This window comes from Peromyscus californicus, unplaced genomic scaffold, assembly GCF_007827085.1.
Source record: "Peromyscus californicus insignis strain IS unplaced genomic scaffold, ASM782708v3 Scaffold_5__1_contigs__length_169319896, whole genome shotgun sequence".
NCBI classification, from domain to species: Eukaryota; Metazoa; Chordata; class Mammalia; order Rodentia; family Cricetidae; genus Peromyscus; species Peromyscus californicus.
Genome location: NW_026294573.1, coordinates 21,796,267 through 21,814,188, shown reverse-complemented (window position 1 = coordinate 21,814,188; position 17,922 = coordinate 21,796,267). Strand labels below are relative to the sequence as shown.

The 17,922-nt window shown below is 44.8% G+C and overlaps 1 protein-coding gene across 1 annotated transcript; it reads left to right on the top strand.

Annotated features, from left to right (window-relative positions):
* The first annotated feature begins 1,477 nt into the window (after nt 1-1,477).
* Nucleotides 1,478-16,893, top strand: Rpa2 (replication protein A2). The gene is made up of 9 exons (XM_052717730.1): nt 1,478-1,612; nt 1,816-1,922; nt 4,404-4,505; nt 7,429-7,542; nt 9,161-9,235; nt 11,438-11,554; nt 14,390-14,497; nt 14,826-14,920; nt 16,197-16,893. Exons 1-9 carry the CDS (start codon nt 1,603-1,605, stop codon nt 16,279-16,281), a joined length of 813 nt encoding a protein of 270 aa, XP_052573690.1. The 5' UTR covers nt 1,478-1,602; the 3' UTR covers nt 16,282-16,893.
* Nucleotides 16,894-17,922: the final 1,029 nt, after the last annotated feature.

Here is a 17,922-nt window from a genome sequence, read left to right as displayed (position 1 = left end):
AGGCTTGCTCTCACGTGATCTTTACATCTCCTCTGTCCAATGAATTTTTTTTTTTTTTTTTTTTTTTTTGGTTTTTCAAGACAAGGTTTCTCTGTGTAGTCCTGACTGTTCAAAAACTCATTCTGTAGATCAGGCTGGCCTGGAACTCAGAGATCAGCCTGCCTCTGCCTACTGAGTGCTAGGATCAAAGGCCTGTGCCACCACCACCCAGCTTAGGTTTCTTTCTTTTAAAACACTCATGTATGTGTATACCCCTGGCTACAAGTGTGTGTGTGTGTGTGTGTGTGTGTGTGTGTGCATGTAGAGGGTAACTTTTGGGAGTTGTGAGGGACCAGCCTGACCCCATTTTAAGATTAGAAAGTGTCTTATTACAAGGTTAAAATAAGTTTATTCCTGTTTCCTGTAAAACTTAAATTTTACCAGGTCTTGACCCATTTTCTGGAATTTGATGTGTTCCACACCCTGATCTCCACCTTGATAAGATGTTCTGCCAAATAATTTTGGAACGTGCAGCCAAGTTTCTATATAATTACAATTCCTCTGAAAATCCCCCAACCCTTGAAAAACCCCTATTCTTGCAGGGTTTTTTTTGGCTATATAAATCTCACTTTCTCCTGTGTTTGATGCTATTTTCTCAAACCCCTCTTTAGGGAGATAGCCCTGTCTGACAGAAAATAAAGCTTGCTTAATTTGACCAAAGAATTTGGGTAATGTTCTTTATTCTCATTTGGTGGGATTAACTGCTGAGCATCTCCTTCCACCATGAAGGTCTCAGGGATCGACCTCAAATAGTCTGGCTTGCTGAGCCTTCTTGCTAGACTCCATAAGGTTTCTTACAGGTTCAATAGAGACGATCACATCGTTCTACAGGAAATTATTTTATTTAAATTTTTGAGGCAGCGTTTCACTATGTAGTCCTGGCTGGCCTGGAATTCGCTATGCAGACCAGGCTGGACTCGAACTCACAGAGATCCTCCCGCCTCAGCCTCCCGAGTACTGAGATTAAATCGCCACACCTGGTGATTTTCATCTCTCATAGAAAATAAATAACCCCACGAGGTCCTGTGAGGCTAGTACTGTGAGTCTGTGAGGTGTGCAAATAGCGTGTCACAACGGAGCGCCAACGTCGAAAGCGTGACTTGTACCACAGCCTCTAAAACTCAGCTTTGCCTGGAAACTGGCAGTTTGGCCGGCATAGGCTACCAAACATCGGAAGTGGTGTAAGCAGTCGCGCTCTTGACAAGGCTGACTTTATACGCCCCGGAAGTATTGCTTTGATTGGTTGAGTTATTGAAATACCGTCCTATCAGGGTTTTGCCCTCAGTAAAGGTGGCCGCTGAGGCTTCCATCCCTTCTTGGGGCAGTACGTTTTTCGGGAGCATGGCCTTGATACCGGAAAAAGCGGAAGAGTCGTGAGTCCTGATTGGCTGAGACGAGATGTGTCTTGGGCGCTGATTGGTTCGCCCTTCGCGGGAAGGAGTTTGTGGCGCCAGTGTAAAGTAGATACAACGCCGCCACGCCGGAGCGGTGCTGAGTTCCGAAGTGTCCGCCGAGCCCTCGGGACCGCAGTTCCCTCGGCCTCCTTCTCAGGAAAAGACCAGGATGTGGAATAGTAATGGCGGGCGGGCGTGCGGGGGAGGAGGCGGAGGGTGGCGCGCGGGGGTCGGGGGTGGGCGAGCCTCGCGGGGCGGGGAGGGTGGCGGGGCCGCAGCGAGAGGCCCCGAGGCCGCGGCGACGAGTGAGGGCCGGGGCGGGGGACACCGAGGGAGCCCGCGGGTCGCCGCGCGGACGCTGAGAACTGTCGTTCACGCCCAGGCGGATTCGAAAGCTTCGGCGGCTCCAGCTACGGCGGAGCGGGCGGCTACACGCAGTCCCCCGGCGGCTTCGGCTCGCCCACCCCGTCGCAGGCCGAGAAGAAATCGGTACGTAGCGGGACGGCTCCGTGTTCACCCGTTTTCCTGCCGAAGTTCCCGACTCGTCCGTGAGAGGACGTGCGGGAGGATGGCGCACTCGAACTTGTACAAAAGCTGTCCGTTATCTGCCCTGTAGATAGATGGTGAAGTGTGTAAAAAAGAAAAATCTTTTTTTTTTTTTTTTACCCCCTAAAACGTTGTGTGGCAAGTGTGCTGGGGTTGGCCCGGCCTCCTCTCCTGGTCCTAGCACTGGAAAGTATGCTTTAGCAGAGTTAACATGGCTGTGTTGTCAGCTCTCAGGCCACAGTTGGCACTGCTACACCCTTGGACGGCAAGAGTCCACTGTGTTCCGAACAGACTTTATTTCCTGTTGATGTCTAACAGGAAGAACACTGTCATCTTTAATCTGCTCTGCTTTCCCTGCCCTGTACATATCCCTTGTATGAGACTGAGAGTTTGGGGGGTTGGTTTTTGAGACAGGCTCACAATATAGCCCTGGATGACCTGGAACTGGGGGATCCACCTGCCTCTGACTCTGGTGCTGGGAGCAAAGGCTCATCCTAACTGGGACTGGAGCGGCAGGTAGTCCTTGGATGAGGCTGACCGAATATTTGCCCTTTGCCTGTTCTTTACCCTTTTTTAATTTTTTTGAGGTGCGGTGTACCTCTGTTACCCAGGCTGGCTTTGAACCTATACGGCTGGAGTGATCTTCCTGCCTTTCTGCCTCAATTTCCCAGGTAGCTGGGAACCATCCTGTCTGTATGTTTCTGAAGGTTGAAATTACCGGTAAATGTTTTTGTTTTAGATTCCCACATAGGGCATTTCATTCTGTAATGTAGCAGGATGAGGTTTTGTTATTTACATTAGTGATTCTGCGAAGTCAGAAATAATGTTGAGTTGAAAGCTTGTCTTTTGTGATGTTTTGTTTGTTTTAATTTTGAGACAAGCTTTCACTAGCTGTGGGTAGCCTGGAACTTACTCTGTGTAGACCATGAATTTTTGGCGATCGGTCCTATTACCTGACTCCTGAGTGCTGGATTACAGGTGTCTGCCACTTGGCTCAGCAACTCTTTATTATTGTTTAAATTTGCTTATATATTTATTTCTGTGTTCTGCAGTTCAAGCTGGCTTTGAACTCACTAGGTAGCTGATGATCTGCTCCTCTTCCCAAGTGCTGAGACTATAGACATACACCATTGTAGTTCTGTGGACTCTCAGGGCTTCTGCATGTTGAAGCACTCTACTGCCGCAGCCGCATCTCCAGTGCCGTCCCTCCTTCTGTACCTGCCTTCCTTCTGTTCTTCTCCTGGCAGTACTAGACAAGCATTTAAGGCCTGGACTCATTAAGCAAGTGCTACACCGCTGGGCTGCATCTTTCCTTCCTCCCCCTTTTACTTACTGGCTTGCTTGTTTGTTATTTTGGAGGGCTGCTCTTCCAGGGGACCTGGGTTTGATTCTGGCATCCAACCATCTGTAACGACAATCCCAGGGGATGTGACATTCTTTTAGCTTCCTCAGACACCAGACGTGTACATGGTGTACAGACCCATACATTGTATTAGCCTTCTAAGTAATTGCACCTGTAGCCATGCGATACCTGGCTTCTTTCATCTGTGTGTCACTCAGACTACCTCACACCAGTGATAGGCAAAATAAAAGTTACATTGCTGTGTGGAAAGAATGGTCCATACCTTTCTTTAATCTCAGAACTTGGGAGACAGAGGCTGGTGGATCTCTGAGTTTGAGGCCAGCCTGGTCTGCACAGGAACCCTGTTTCAAAAAACCAAAAACAGAACCCAGTTCTGAGAGGTGATTTGTGTGTCTTCATTAAATGCTCTTTTGCCCACTCTATCTTACTCTGCTCTTTTAAGATGGCCTGTGAGGCTAAACTCACCCCATTTTTCTACAGAAACTGCCATCTGTTTTATCAGGAAACCTGAGCATCTCCTAAGTTCTTTTTTTGCTTGTCCTTTCTCAGTCCTTTAGACAAAACTTTACACCTCAGTGGTGTCTTGAACAGCTTGCTCTTGCTATAGCTGATATGTGTTCTTTCTGTCCCCAACCCCAAGACAGGCTTTCTCTGTATAGCCTGGAACTTGCACTATAGACCAGGCTGACCTTGAACTCTTAAAGGTTTGTTCTGAAGGCGGGCTATCCTGTGTTGTCTTGCTCTAGTTTGACCTTTTCTTTGTGAACCCACAGTATAATGCAAACATCTCTTCACCTGGAGTTCTAGCATCAGATCAGTATGGATTTGAATTTAAAAGTGTGGCATTTGCCATGTGTGGTGGCACACACTTTGAATCTTAGCACTTTGGATGGCAGAGGCAGGGGAATCAAATGCAGTATGTGTTAATTTTCTGACCTTGTTTTCTATCTCTGAAGTAAGGAGAATTTGGTTTTGAACATTCAAAGTGCTTGGCACATAGCAAATATTAAGTGAACAGTGTTATCTCTAGGATTGACTTTCTGCATACTTTTCCTTTTCAGAGAGTCCGAGCCCAGCACATTGTGCCCTGTACCATATCTCAGCTGCTTTCTGCTACTCTGACTGATGAAGTGTTCAAAATTGGGAATGTTGAGATTTCACAGGTATTTAAATGTGGAAGAAACACTTAGTGATAAGACATAAGGGGTTGGAAAGATGGCTGTCCAAGCATGAGGACCAGAGATAAGATCCCAATATCCTTTAAGGCCAGCCTGGTCTACAGAGTGAGTTCCAGGACAGCAAGAGCTGTTACAGAGGAATCCTGTCTTGAACTCCCCCCCCCCCAAAAAAAAACACTCACTCACACACATACACACACAAAAAAAGGGGGGGGGGGAAAGAAAGAAAAAAAGACTTGCTAAGTTTAAAAGTATATAGCCAATAACATGCTCTGGATAAAAGTTCTTGGACTTTTTGCACAGTCTGATGCTCTCAGTTCAGTCTCCAGGTTCTACATTGGAAAAAGGACTAGTGTCCTAACATATCCTCTGACATCTGCATCATGACACATGTAACCCAATAGTAATAACTATATTTTTCTAAAAAGTATTTTTTATTTTTTGGTTTTTTGAGACATGGTTTCATCTGTGTAACAGCCCTGGCTATCCTGGAACTCAATTTGTAGACCAGGCTGGCTTCCAACTCTGTCTACCTCCCCAGTGCTGGAATTAAAGGTGTGAACTACCATGCTTGGCTTTTTTGTTTGTTTGTTTGCTTTTTGTTTTTGTTGTTGGTTATTTTTTACTCTGTTGACTCTTTGCTCTTTGTGGGGCCCTCCACCCAGCTCCCAAAATAACTACACACAGAAACTTGTTCCCGGCCTTAGCTTGGCTTGTTTCTAGCCAGCTTTTCTTTTTTAAGGTTTATGTATTTATTATGTAGGCCAGAAGAGGGCACCAGATCTCATTACAGATGGTTGTGAGCCACCATGTGGTTGCTGGGAATTGAACTCAGGACCTCTGGAAGGGCAGCCAGTGAGCCATCTCTTCAAGCACCTAGTCAGCTTTTCTTTCCTTTCTTTTTTTTAAAATTTTTTAAATATATTTTACATACCAACCACAGTTTCCCCTCCATCCTCTCATCCTGTTCCCTCCCCTCCACCTCCTTTCTACACCACGAACACGCTCACACACCGTTCATTCCTCAGAAAGGGTAAGGCCTCCCATGAGAGTCAGCAAAGTGTTCCATACCAAGTTGAGGCAGGACCAAGCTTCCCTCTGCATCAAGGCTGAGCGAGGCATCCCACCATAGGGAATAGGTTCCAAAAAGCCAGCTCATGTGCCAGGGACAGATCTTGGTCCCACTGCTAGGGGCCCCACAAACAGACCAAGCTACACAACTATCACTCACATGCAGAGGGCTTAGGTCGGTCCCATGCAGGCTCCCTAGCCATCAGTCTGGAGTCTGTGAGCTTGGGTCAGCTGGTTCTGTGAGTTTCCCCTTTGTGATCTTGACTCTCCCTTGCTCATAGAATCCCTCCTCTCTTTCTTCAACATGACTCCCAGAGCTCAGCCCAGTGCTTGGCTGTGGATCTCTGTATCTGCCTCCATCAGTTACTGGATGAAGGTTCTGTGATGACAATTAGGGTAGTCACCAATCTGATTACAGGAGATGGCCAGTTCAGGCACCCTCTCCACTATTGCTAGGAATCTTAGCTGGGGTCATCCTTGTGAATTCCTGGCACCAGGTTTCTCCCTAACCCTATAATGGCCCCCTCTATCAAAATATTGTTTTCACTGCTCTCCTCCGAACCTCCCCCCAACTCGGCCATCCTGATCCTCATGTACCCATCCTCCATTCCCTCCCCTCAATGCCTCCCCCCTCAACTTTTCTTCAATTATCCCATCTATCTTTTGCCTCTGGGTTTTTACCTTTCCCTGTTTCTGTATATCTTTTCTTTCCTTTTTATTCCATATCTGGCTGGGTGGCTGGCCCCTTCTTTTCTCCTTGATCTTTTCTTCCCAGATTTCTCCTCCTGTTTATTCTCTCTGCCTTCCACCCTGCCCATCCTTTCTCTTGTGTGGCAATATATTGTGTACCATAATAAAACTTGCCTGAGGATCAGAGGACAGAACCAGCCACTAGATCAGACACAGCCAGGCAGTGGTGGCACACACCTTTAATCCCAGCACTTGAGAGCTCATGCCTTTGCTTGGGAAGCACACACACCTTTAATCCCAGGAAGTAATGGCAGGGCAGAGAAAGGTATATAAGGCATGAGGAATCAGGAACTCATTCTCTTTAGGCTGAGGATTTTGTAGAGGTAAGAACTAGTGGTTGGCTGCTCTGCTTCTCTGATCTTTCAGCTTTTACCCTGATATTTGTGGAGTTTTTTGTTTTTTGTTTTGTTGTTGTTGTTGTTGTTTTTTGGTTTTGGTTTTTCGCTGTAGCTTTGGTGCCTGTCCTGGAACTCGCTCTGTAACCCAGGCTAGCCTCGAACTCACAGAGATCTGCCTGCCTCTGCTTCCCGAGTGCTGGGATTAAAGGCGTGTGCCGCCGCCACCGCTGCCGCCTGGTTCACCCTGATATTTGGCTCTGGGTTTTTTATTAAAAGATCATCTGAGATTCAAACAACACTCCTGCCTAGCTATTGGATTCAGCTCTTTATTAGACCAGTCAGGTGTTTTAGACAGGCAGAGTAACACAACTTCACAGAATTAAACAAATGCAATATAAAAAAAATGTATCACATCTTTGCATCATTAAATAAATGTTCCACAGCATAAACAAGTGTAATATATCTTAAAATAATATTCTACAACAAGCCTTGCTCACTCAGATAAATAAATAAAAACAGGTAAATTTTTGGACTGGGCATGGTACCTCACACCTGTAGAGGCAGGTAGGAGAATTACCACAAAATGTGAGGCCAGTCCGATCCTTGAAACAAGCTTTAGGCCTGGCAGGGCTGCATAGAGAGACTATCTCAAGAAATTTTTTTTTTCTAATTGATTATGTTTATATGTACATTTTGCTTTGGTTTTCAGGTAAATCAGACCTTTTCGTTTGTTTTCTTTTTCTAATCAGGTCACTATTGTGGGAATAATCAGACATGCAGAGAAGGCTCCGACCAATATTGTTTATAAAATAGATGATATGACTGCTGCACCCATGGATGTTCGCCAGTGGGTTGACACAGATGTAAGTGTCCTGTATCAAGGTGGAACTACTTTGGGACTTTGGATGTTCAGCTTTTCAATATAACCTTTTGAAGCATTTTCTTAGTGTAAAAATACATGAGTAAAATACCAAAGGTAAGAACCCCAAAAATGAGAACGCAATAGATTTGACCACATAAAAATTTTTTTTTTTTTTTTTTTGGTTTTTCGAGACAGGGTTTCTCTGTGTAGCTTTGCGCCTTTCCTGGATCTCGCGCTGTAGATCAGGCTGGCCTCGAACTCAGAGATCCGCCTGGCGTGCGCCACCACCGCCCAGCATGACCACATAAAAATTTAAAACCACCTAAAATACTGTGTAAGATTTAAAGGCAAGTGACAGAAGACAGTAAAAAGTAAATTCTCTGAGAAAAGCATTTTCTTTTGGTCATCACTGTCCCCAACACCTAGAATAGTGCCTATCACACAGTGGGCCTTGAATAAGTACTGCTTAAATGAATGGGAAGCATACTGGGACATACTGAAAGAGTTTAATAAAAAGCTCTGTAAAGTTAAAAGAAGTACTACACCTTAGACAATGAGCAGAGACAGATACACAGGTCATTTATAAAGGGCCAGATAAAAATGGCAGTAATGATACAGGTCAGACTTAGTAAGCATTGGAAATGAATGACAGAGTTCTAATTTGGGTCAGAATTGTCCTAGCCCAGTGTTTGTGACATCTAGAAAATAACCATTTGTTGACTTGTCGTGTTATTTTTTTTTTTAAATAAGGAAATGGCTACTGTACAACCTTGACAGTATGAGTATAAACTGGTGTACTTGACCAAAGCTCACCCTGTACTGAAACCCCTCAGTTAAAAAAATTGACCTTGTTTGGCATGGTGATGCAAGCCTTTAATTCCAGCACTTGGGAGACAGAGGCGGGTGAATCTCTGAGTTCGAGGCCAGGCTGATCTTACAGAGCAAGTTCCAGGACTGGCAAGGCTACACACACACACACACACACACACACACACACACACACACAAACCTGTCTTGAAACACCAAAAAAAAAAAAAAAAAAAAAAAAGTTGACCTACAAATCCACTTCTAGGAATTTACATTAAGGAGACAAAGATGTGTACTAAGATTTAGTTCAAGGGTGTTGATCAGGCAGGCTGCAGAAATGACTCAGCAGTTAAGAGCATTGGTTGCTCTTCCAGAGGACCCGAATTCAATTCTTGGCATCCATGTTTTTAAAAAAAAAAAAAAATTAAAGACTGTTGACTAGTCTGGTGTGGTGGCTCACGCCTGTTATACTCCATTAAGTAAGCTAAATATGAAGGATTGCTGTAAGTTCTAGACCATTCTGAGTTAATAGTTCCAGAATACCTGGACTACATTTAGAGGACCCAGTCACACAAATCTTAAAACAAACAGTAGCAAAAGAACTGGGAGTTCTGTTTCCCGTACCAAATAAGCTGGATATGGTAGCACAGGCCTGTGCTCTAGTACGTGGGAGATCGAGGCAAGAAGATCAGAAGTTCAGTCAGCCTTGGCTATGTATTAAGTTTGAAGTTGAACTTGTGTTACGTGAGACCTTATCAAAAAATTAAAAGTAAATAGAAAACATAGTGATGTGTTTATATTTTCTCTGTTAGGATGTCAGTGGAGAGAACACTGTGGTTCCTCCGGAAACATATGTGAAAGTGGCCGGCCACCTCAGGTCTTTCCAGGTAAGTCAAATAAATGGTAGCTCCAGAGACTGGGTATGGCTTAGATGAAGACCTGAGTTTGTATCCTCCTAACCAAAGTAAACCATAGTCACCAGACTTGGAAATGCACACCTGTAACCTCAGCACTCTCATGGAGAAAAAGGAGGTGGAGACAGGTCCTGGAAAGCTCACAGGCAGGCTGGCTTGACATACACATTGGTGAACAAGAAGAGAACCTGTCTCAAGGTAGAAGGCTAGACCAACACTCAAGATTGTCCTCTGATTTACACATGTAAGCTATTGGCATGCAAATGCCTGTAGTTATGTACACGAATATACTCATCTTTAGATTTTAAAAGATGGTTGTATTAAGATATTTGCACAAAGCAGGACATTGTGGCACAGACCTTTAACCCCAGCAGTTGGGAAGTAGAGGCAAGCAGATCTGAGTTCAAGGCCAGCCTGGTCCTAGATAGTGAGTTCCAGTGTTTTTGTTTTGTTTTTTTGATTTTTCCAGGCAGTTTTTCTGTGTAACAAACAGTCCTAGTTGTCCTGGAACTCGATTTGTAGACCAGTCTGGCCTCAAACTCACAGAGATCTGCCTGGCTCTGCTTTACCGAGTGCTGCGGTTAAAGGTGTGCGCCACCACTGTCCGGCTCAAGTTCCAGTGTTAATAGTAAGACCTGGCCTCAAAAACAACAAAAAAGTTTCCTGCCAGGTGGTGGTGATGCATGTCTTTGATCCCAGCACTCATGAGGCAGAGGCAGTCAGATCTCTGAGTTCGAGGCCAGCCTGGTCTACAGAGTGAGTTCCAGGATATCCAGGGCTGTTAAACAGAAAAACCCTGTCTCAAAACAAATTTATTTATTTATTTTTTAACATGAAGCATTTCTGAATTTATGTCATTAGGAAAATACATTAAATGGGAAGATATTTTGTTCTCTTCATTGAGAGGAAGTAGCTAAGTTTTTATCTTTAAACAGACATTGGAGCCACATGTGGTGGCACATACCATTATTCTCAGTACCCAGGAGGCAGAGGCAGATAAATTTTTCAAGTGTGAGGGACCTGAGTTCTTGAGTTAAAATCACGAGCAGTTGTGTTAAAGCCAGGTGCATAGCAGGAGCCTCTGTAATGTACCCATGGGGAGTTGGGAGACAGAGACAGAATCCCTAGAAGCTGTGGGCCTACCTAGTCAGGTGAATATAGTAGAAAAACCACCTCTGTCTTTTTTTTTAATCTATTATCATCTTGATACAGTACAAATTCTTATCCTAATAATGAAATGTTTCACTGAGGCTTGCCCAGTAATTGTGTAAGACCAAACTTATTATAAGCCACAGTCATCCTAGGGTCCCCCCTGCTGTGTAGCCTCCCTGGTTCTGTGGGTTGCAGTCTGATTGTTCTTTGCTTTATATCTAGTGAGTACATACCATGTTTGTCCTTCTGGGTTTGGGTTACTTCACTCGGGATGATATTTTCTAGTTCCATCATTTGCCTGCAAATTTCATGCTGTCATTGTTTTTCTCTGCTGAGTAGTACTCCATTGTGTATATGTACCACATTTTCTTAATCCATTCTTCAGTCGACGGGCATCTAGGTTGTTTCCAGGTTGTTTCCTGGCTTTTGTGAATAGTGCTGCTATGAACATAGTTGAGCATTCCTTGAGTATATGCCCAAGAGTGGTATGGCTGGGTCTTGAGGTAGTTCGATTCCCAATTTTCTGAGAAACCGCCATACTGATTTCCACAGTGGTTGTACAAGTTTGCACTCCCACCAACAGTGGAGGAGTGTTCACTTTGCTCCGCATCCTCTCTAACATAGACTGTCATTAGTGGAAAAAGCACCTCTATCTTGAGGTGGGAGGTGAAGACCAAACTCCCTCACATACACTTTTTTTTTTTTTTTAAGATTTATTTATTATGTGTACAGTGTTCTGTCTGCATATATGTCTGCAGGCCAGAAGAGGGCACCAGATCTCATTATAGATGGTTGTGAACCACCATCATGAGGTTGCTGGGAATTGAACTTAGGACCTCTGGAAGAACAGTCAGTGTTCTTAACCACTGAGCCATCTCTCCAGCCCCCTATACACGGTTTTTAAAAGTATGTAACAGGCATTTTCCCAAAATTGAAAAAATACAGCTAAGGGAAAAGACAGTGGTTTGTTCAGAAAATGACTTGAATATTTTTGTCTTTTGCTTGCATTTTCTTCTTGAATAGAACAAGAAGAGCTTGGTGGCCTTTAAGATCATTCCCCTGGAAGATATGAATGAGTTCACTGCACATATTCTCGAGGTGGTCAATTCACACATGATGCTCAGCAGATCCAACAACCAGGTGAGCTGCAGTCAGCTTTTTCCCTTTGCTGGGAAAACAAACATTACTATCTGTATTTATTTACATGTGTTTATGTAAATGTATGTGATTGTGTGAGGGTACCTGCAGAGGCCAGAAGCAAGCATGGGATCCCCTGGAAGGAGGGTTATAAGCAGGTGTTTGCCACCTGGAGTGCATGCTGCTGTTTTAAAAATCATAAGCGGTACTGGTTACTGTGCGGAAAGGTCACGAGCCACGACAAAACCCAGTATCAGAGCTTTATTTGGGGTGGAGGGGGGACAAAAGAACCAGGCCTGGGGAAGAAGCGCTTGTGGGAGGGGGGGTGTCGGGAGAGAGGAGAGAGGAGGAGTCTGTGTTGGGCTTCTTAAGGTGCAGGTGGGCTTACGGAGCTATGCCATGCATGTGCAGATTGTGTGACTATGTAGCGCGCACTGATGACATTAGACCCCTTGCACATGTGTGGCCATGCAGCTGGAGGGGCGGCAGTATCCTAACACATGCTGGGAACCAAATTCGGGTCCTCTGGAAGAGCTGAAAGGGCTCTAACTGTTGAGCCATCTCTCCAGCCCCATAGAGGCTATTCTATTCTGGCTTTTATTTCGTTATGTTTAGAATATTGAACACATACCACCACCTCCACCCCATCCCCCCAAAAATTACTTAGGTCCTCAGAACATTTTCTCCCTAAACTTTGCCTTTTTTTTTTTTAAGTCTAAATGAGACTCATTGTTTCTTAGAGTTTTGTGTTCTTGCTCACCCAGTACTTCTAAGAAAGCTGAGCAAAAATTCTCAAACTAGATAGCTTTTGCTTCTAGGCTGTACATTATAAAAGCATCTCTCTTTTAGTTTTTCGAGACAGGGTTTCTCTGTAGCTTTGCGCCTTTCCTGAATCTCACTCTGTAGCCCAGGCTGGCCTCGAACTCACAGAGATCTGCCTGCTTCTGCCTCCCGAGTGCTGGGATTAAAGGCGTCCGCCACCACCACCACCACCGCCCGGCATAAAAGCATCTCAACCATGGACATTTAATGAACGTTTGTTGACTGGATAATGTACTGATGCTTTAACCTTGCAGGATAGATTTGCTGTCTGTCACTCAGTGCAGTAGAGACAACACTTAGAGAATGTACTGCAAAGATGAAGGGACATGTATTGGAAATAGCAGTTGCTGTTACAGTTGGGGATGGTCAAAAGCTGAAGCCAAATGCTTGGCTAGCTGGCTCATTTGATACAGTGCTTAAGGACATGAATTTGACCCCAGAACCTTTGGGAGAAAGCAGAACATGGACTAATGAAATGGCTTGTCGGGTAAAGGCAAATGGCCATCCTAACTATGTTGAGTTGGATCCTGCACTCCATATGATCAGAGGAGAAAACTGTTCTCTGTGTTCCACATACGTGCCATGGCATGCATGTATATATGTCCCCCCCACACAACACACACATAAATGTTTTTTTTAAAGGTTTTTTGTTGTTGTTTAAGCAGGATGTGGTGGCATGTGCTTGTAATCCCAATGCCGAGAGGCAAAAACAGAGTGGGAGCTTCCTGGCCAACCAGCCTAGTGTACTTGTCAAGTTCTAGCCAGTGAGAGGCCCTATCTCCAAAAGGAAGAAGGGGACAAAATGGGTGACACTTGAGGAATAACAGTCCGGGTTGGCCTCTGGCCTCTGCATACACAGGCTAAAGCCACGACGGAAGCAAGACGAGCTCGGCTTGGTGGAAAGGCACCTGTAACACAAGCCTGTAGTCCTAGCACCTGAGAAGTTGATGCGGGTGGATCTCAGAGAGGTCAGCCTGGGCTGGAAAAGTACAGCTTTTGACTAGTTTAAGTCATGCATTCTTGGTCTGAGTGTTTTATATCCTTTTTACAGCAGAGGGAGCTACTTAATAAGTTCTCAAGTAAGGAGGACATGAAGACCGGAACTTAGGAGTTGTAGTAATGGGGGGATTGATTAGAGTTCAGAAGGTTAGGTTGGGCCCGAAGTGTCAGTCAGGAGACTGGGGTGAGGATGGTCAATCTGATTAATAGATGGTAGAAATTAATAATTGTGAAAAGTGAAAGAATGGAGACTCAAAGATGGATTAGTTCTGCTAAGGGGTCTGCTGATTGAGGTGAAGTATATTGACAAGCAGCCTTAGAGAAGAAAGAAAGAATTTAATTCATAAGTCTCTGATTCCTAGGTGGCTACCAGTAGTGAAGATTTGTGGCCTAGAAAGAAAGAGGTCTGGGATGGGATCCTGAGGGGAACTTGTTAGCCTTTGGAGATGGGGCAAATGAATGGTACTGAGAAGGTACAGTTTGAGTAAGTGGGAAGCCAAGAATTTGGTGTGAAGAAGTCTGGGGGGCATTGGTCAGCAGTGTCTGCTGATTGAGAAGTCATGGATGACTTTGGTAGAACTGGATTCAGAGGAGTATTTGAGGTAATCCTGATAGTGGTGGGCAGAGAAAGGAGTTACTAAAAAGAGTGGAGCAACTGTCCCCCCTTTCTTCATAGGGTTGCGAATTGAACCCACAGCCGTATTGCACCTATAGGCAAACCTAAGTTCTTTTGTCTCCCAGTGATGTTTCGTAATAAATGCTTGCTTGAATGGGTCTCAATGAAATCATAACTCGCACATGAAATCGCAAAGCCAGAAGTATCCTTTTCAGGGGAGAGGGAATATGTGCTTCAGGAGGTTATTTTACTTTCCTCTCTGAAATTTTTTCTTGTTATAGCTTTCCTGTATAAACAGTTGCTAGGAAAACTAAATTGTGTCTTGCTGTTTATTAGCAAGTTATTTGAAGTAGGCTTGACTTGGTGGCTTTTCTAATGTTCTGAACTTGTTTTTAATTCAGCTTTCAGCAGGGAAACCATCTATCAGCAACCCAGGAATGGGTGAACCAGGAACCTTCAGTGGGAATAACTTTATGCCAGCAAATGGCCTCACTGTGATCCAAAACCAGGTAAGATGCCTATTTCCCCTGTGAAGCATAGGCAGGCCTATGTTTTGTTACTTCTTAAATGATCTAAATTATCTTGGTGCCTGCTTCACACCAATACCCCCCCCCCCCTTTTAGTGTGTGTCTGTGTTTGTGTCCGTCCATCCTTTCTTGTCCGTGTGTCCACATGGCCTGATACCAGTGGAGGCTAGAGAGGCTATAAACCCAGGTTCTCTGCAAGTGCTCCTCCTGAGCCCTCTCTCCAGCCCTTCTTTTTGCTTATGTAAGGACTCAGGTTTACTTAAGTAAACTGATTCAGAGTAGTTGCTGAAGTCTTTATTTGAACTGTCAGGTGCTGAATTTGATCAAGGCTTGCCCAAGACCAGAAGGATTGAACTTTCAGGATCTCAGGAACCAGCTCCAACACATGCCTGTACCCTCAATCAAGTAAGTGTTGCTGTCCATGACCTAGAGGTCCAGAATTGTACCGGTCTATTTGCTGATAATGAGAAGTGAGTGTAAAAGGTAAAGCTGGAGCTGGGGTTGGTGGTCCTCACCTGTGGTCTCAGCACTTGAAAGGTAGAGAATCAGGAGTTCAAAGCCAACCTGGACTGCATGAGACCTGCACCAAAGGAAGAAAGGAAAGCTGTCACCTGCAGCCTGTTGAGGGAAATTGACCAGCTATGACCAACTTTCAAAAGGACTTGCAGGTGGCACTGCTGCACCACTTGCTGATTTATTCTGGATCTGAAGGCATTGGGCAGTCCTGCTTTGATCTCATTTCTGTTTTAGGCAGCAGGCTCCTGGTTCCATTGCAGTGAGCTGAGATGGACTATATATAAGTAGATGGTGCTCATGGTTCTTGAGTTCGAGGCCAGCCTGGTCTATATAGCAAGTTCCAGGACAGCCATGACTATATAAAGAGACCCTGTCTCAAAACAAAACAAAAGCCCATTTAATAATTGTAGGCCTAGCCGGTGCATGCCTTTAATCTCAGCACTTGGGCGGCATGGGAAGGTGGATCTCTGTGAGTTTGAGGCCAGCCTGGTCTACAGAGCAAGTGCCAGGACAGCCAGGACTGTTTGTTACACAGAGAAATCCTGTCTTGGGGAAAAAATTGTAGGTCTAGATGGAAAGGAAATGTCCAAATCAGTTTCCTATTCCTGTGCTGTAAAGTGGTGATAGATAATGCCCATCTCGGAGTCACTGGTGATGAGGTAAGAATCACTGGGTAAATTCTCCCTGTCACTAAACATGTCACTGAGGACCTGAGGATCTGGAGGAGTCACTCTTTCTGAATGACCTTTCCCTTCCTGTTTCTCTGCTGCCCACAGGCAGGGCAAAAAGCATTTCAGTGTGATTCTGGGGCCTGAATCCAGGGAAGGCAGACTTAGACCCCTGGGTACAGTAGGGATTTCATGTTCAAGCTGACTATGACTTCGGGTCCTTGTGTCAGCCACATTGGCATTTTAAGTGGGGCCCTATTCCTTTTGAAATTTGAGGCCGAGATCTTGAGGCAGCCCTGGTAGCCCTTGTCTGCATGGATAATCTCAATCCTGAGGTTTAATTGGCTTTTCTCTGCAAGAGGTTTCTATGAACAAAATCACTGAGTAATTCTTAGTTTGGATAGGAAGTGAAAAACAAGTGATGGTTGCTTATTTAGCTATATTCAAAAGGCACTGGTTTTAATATGGGACCCCCCACCCTTTTTTTTTCCTTCTAGGCAAGCAGTGGATTTTCTGTGCAACGAGGGGCACATTTATTCTACTGTGGATGATGATCACTTTAAATCTACAGATGCAGAGTAACTAGAGCTCATTAGGTACCTGAACTATTTCCTGTTTTTCCGTCATCTGTTGTCTCCAGCTCTGTAGGTTTTGGCCAGTGGCTTCTAGGACAGAAGTTTCATTGAGGAGGTCTCATCTTATGTCCTCTTGAAACTCACTGCTGTTCTGTTTTGTCGTGTGTTGTTTAGAGGTTCAAAAGGAGACAGACAGTTGAGAAGGAAGTAAACCAGGGTGGGATTCCTTAACAGAAATTCCAGATAAGCTAGTCAGGACTCCAGGCTGGATGGACGGAATTGAAAGAGGAACACAACCCAGAGAGCAGGGCAGAACTGTGTCATGCTTGAGAGCTTGTGTTCCTGAAAGGCTTCCTGTTGAGGTGATGAATAATAACAGGGCCACGGGCCACAAAAAGAACCCATACCTTCTGCCTGTTTTTGTTTCCCACTCCGGTCTGTGGTGTTACTTTCAAAATTGCACTTTCCTTCCCCTTGTCTTGTCCACGGCTGAAAGTGGTTTAAGTGAGCATGAGGTTCTGGTGTGGGGCCTCACAGGGCAGAGGGGAAGAAATGTTACTGCATTGTTTGTAAGATAAATGTCCATATGTGTAATAAAACAGTTTGGTGTGATAGCTTTTGAGATGGTACTGGTTTTTCCCATTTACTTACTGTGTGGAAGTCAGAGCACAACTTACGGGGTATATTTTCCCTCTCTCTGCGTACAGAGTCCCCCATCTTCCGCTGTGCATTGCAGGGATCCAACTCAGATCATCAGGCTTATTTCCTCAGGGGTTGTTGTCGATGTGCAGCGCATGTGGCATTGCCATGAAGGATTATGAATAGACCTTGGGCTAGGGTTATTCAGCCCCTGGCAGTACTGACGAATGGGGCCTTTAGTGTTGGTGCTTGACAGTATGTGATCATGTAACTGAGGTGGCTGTCTGCTGAGAGACTTCACAGAGGCTATTCTTGTGGTAGAGGAAATGAGTTCACAGAAGTCAAAGGTAAATGATGTCTTGGATGAAAACTAACTTGGGGATGGAGTTCATAATGTGGAACCTGCAAATAACTGCTCACTTCTAAATGAGCTCTCACCCTGATTGCTGATGGTGAACATCTGGTGGTTTGCTAGACGGAGTAGTTTGAGCCACACCATAGGTAAGGGTCAGCTAACCAGTTATGTTATTAGTTATGGATCCATTCTTAGACAAAGGGAATTGCTGAGAACAAGAAAAAACAAAACATAACTGGGTGTGGTGGCACACACATTTAATCCCAGCATTTGGGAGACAGAGACAGGAGGATCTCTGTGAGTTCAAGGCCAGCCTGTTCTACAAAGTGAATTCCAAGATAGGCTCCAAAGCTACACAGAGAAACCCTGTCTCGAAAAACAAAAAACATGTTCCAGTCTGGGATGTATGATAGGGTACTTTCACAGATTTTCAATTTCCTCTAGTTACCAGGTCAATAAAGCTTTGGTAGTCTAGGTGGGTCTTTCCATGGAATTCAAATGATAACTTAGCAATTAAGTGGCTTGTTTCAGGAGACAGGTGGATCTCTTGAGTTCTGAGCCAACCTGATCTATGTACCAGGTTCTAGGCAGCCAGGACTACATAGTGAAATCTTGTCTCACAAAAAGGGGCTGGGGGTAGGGAGACCTAGCAGG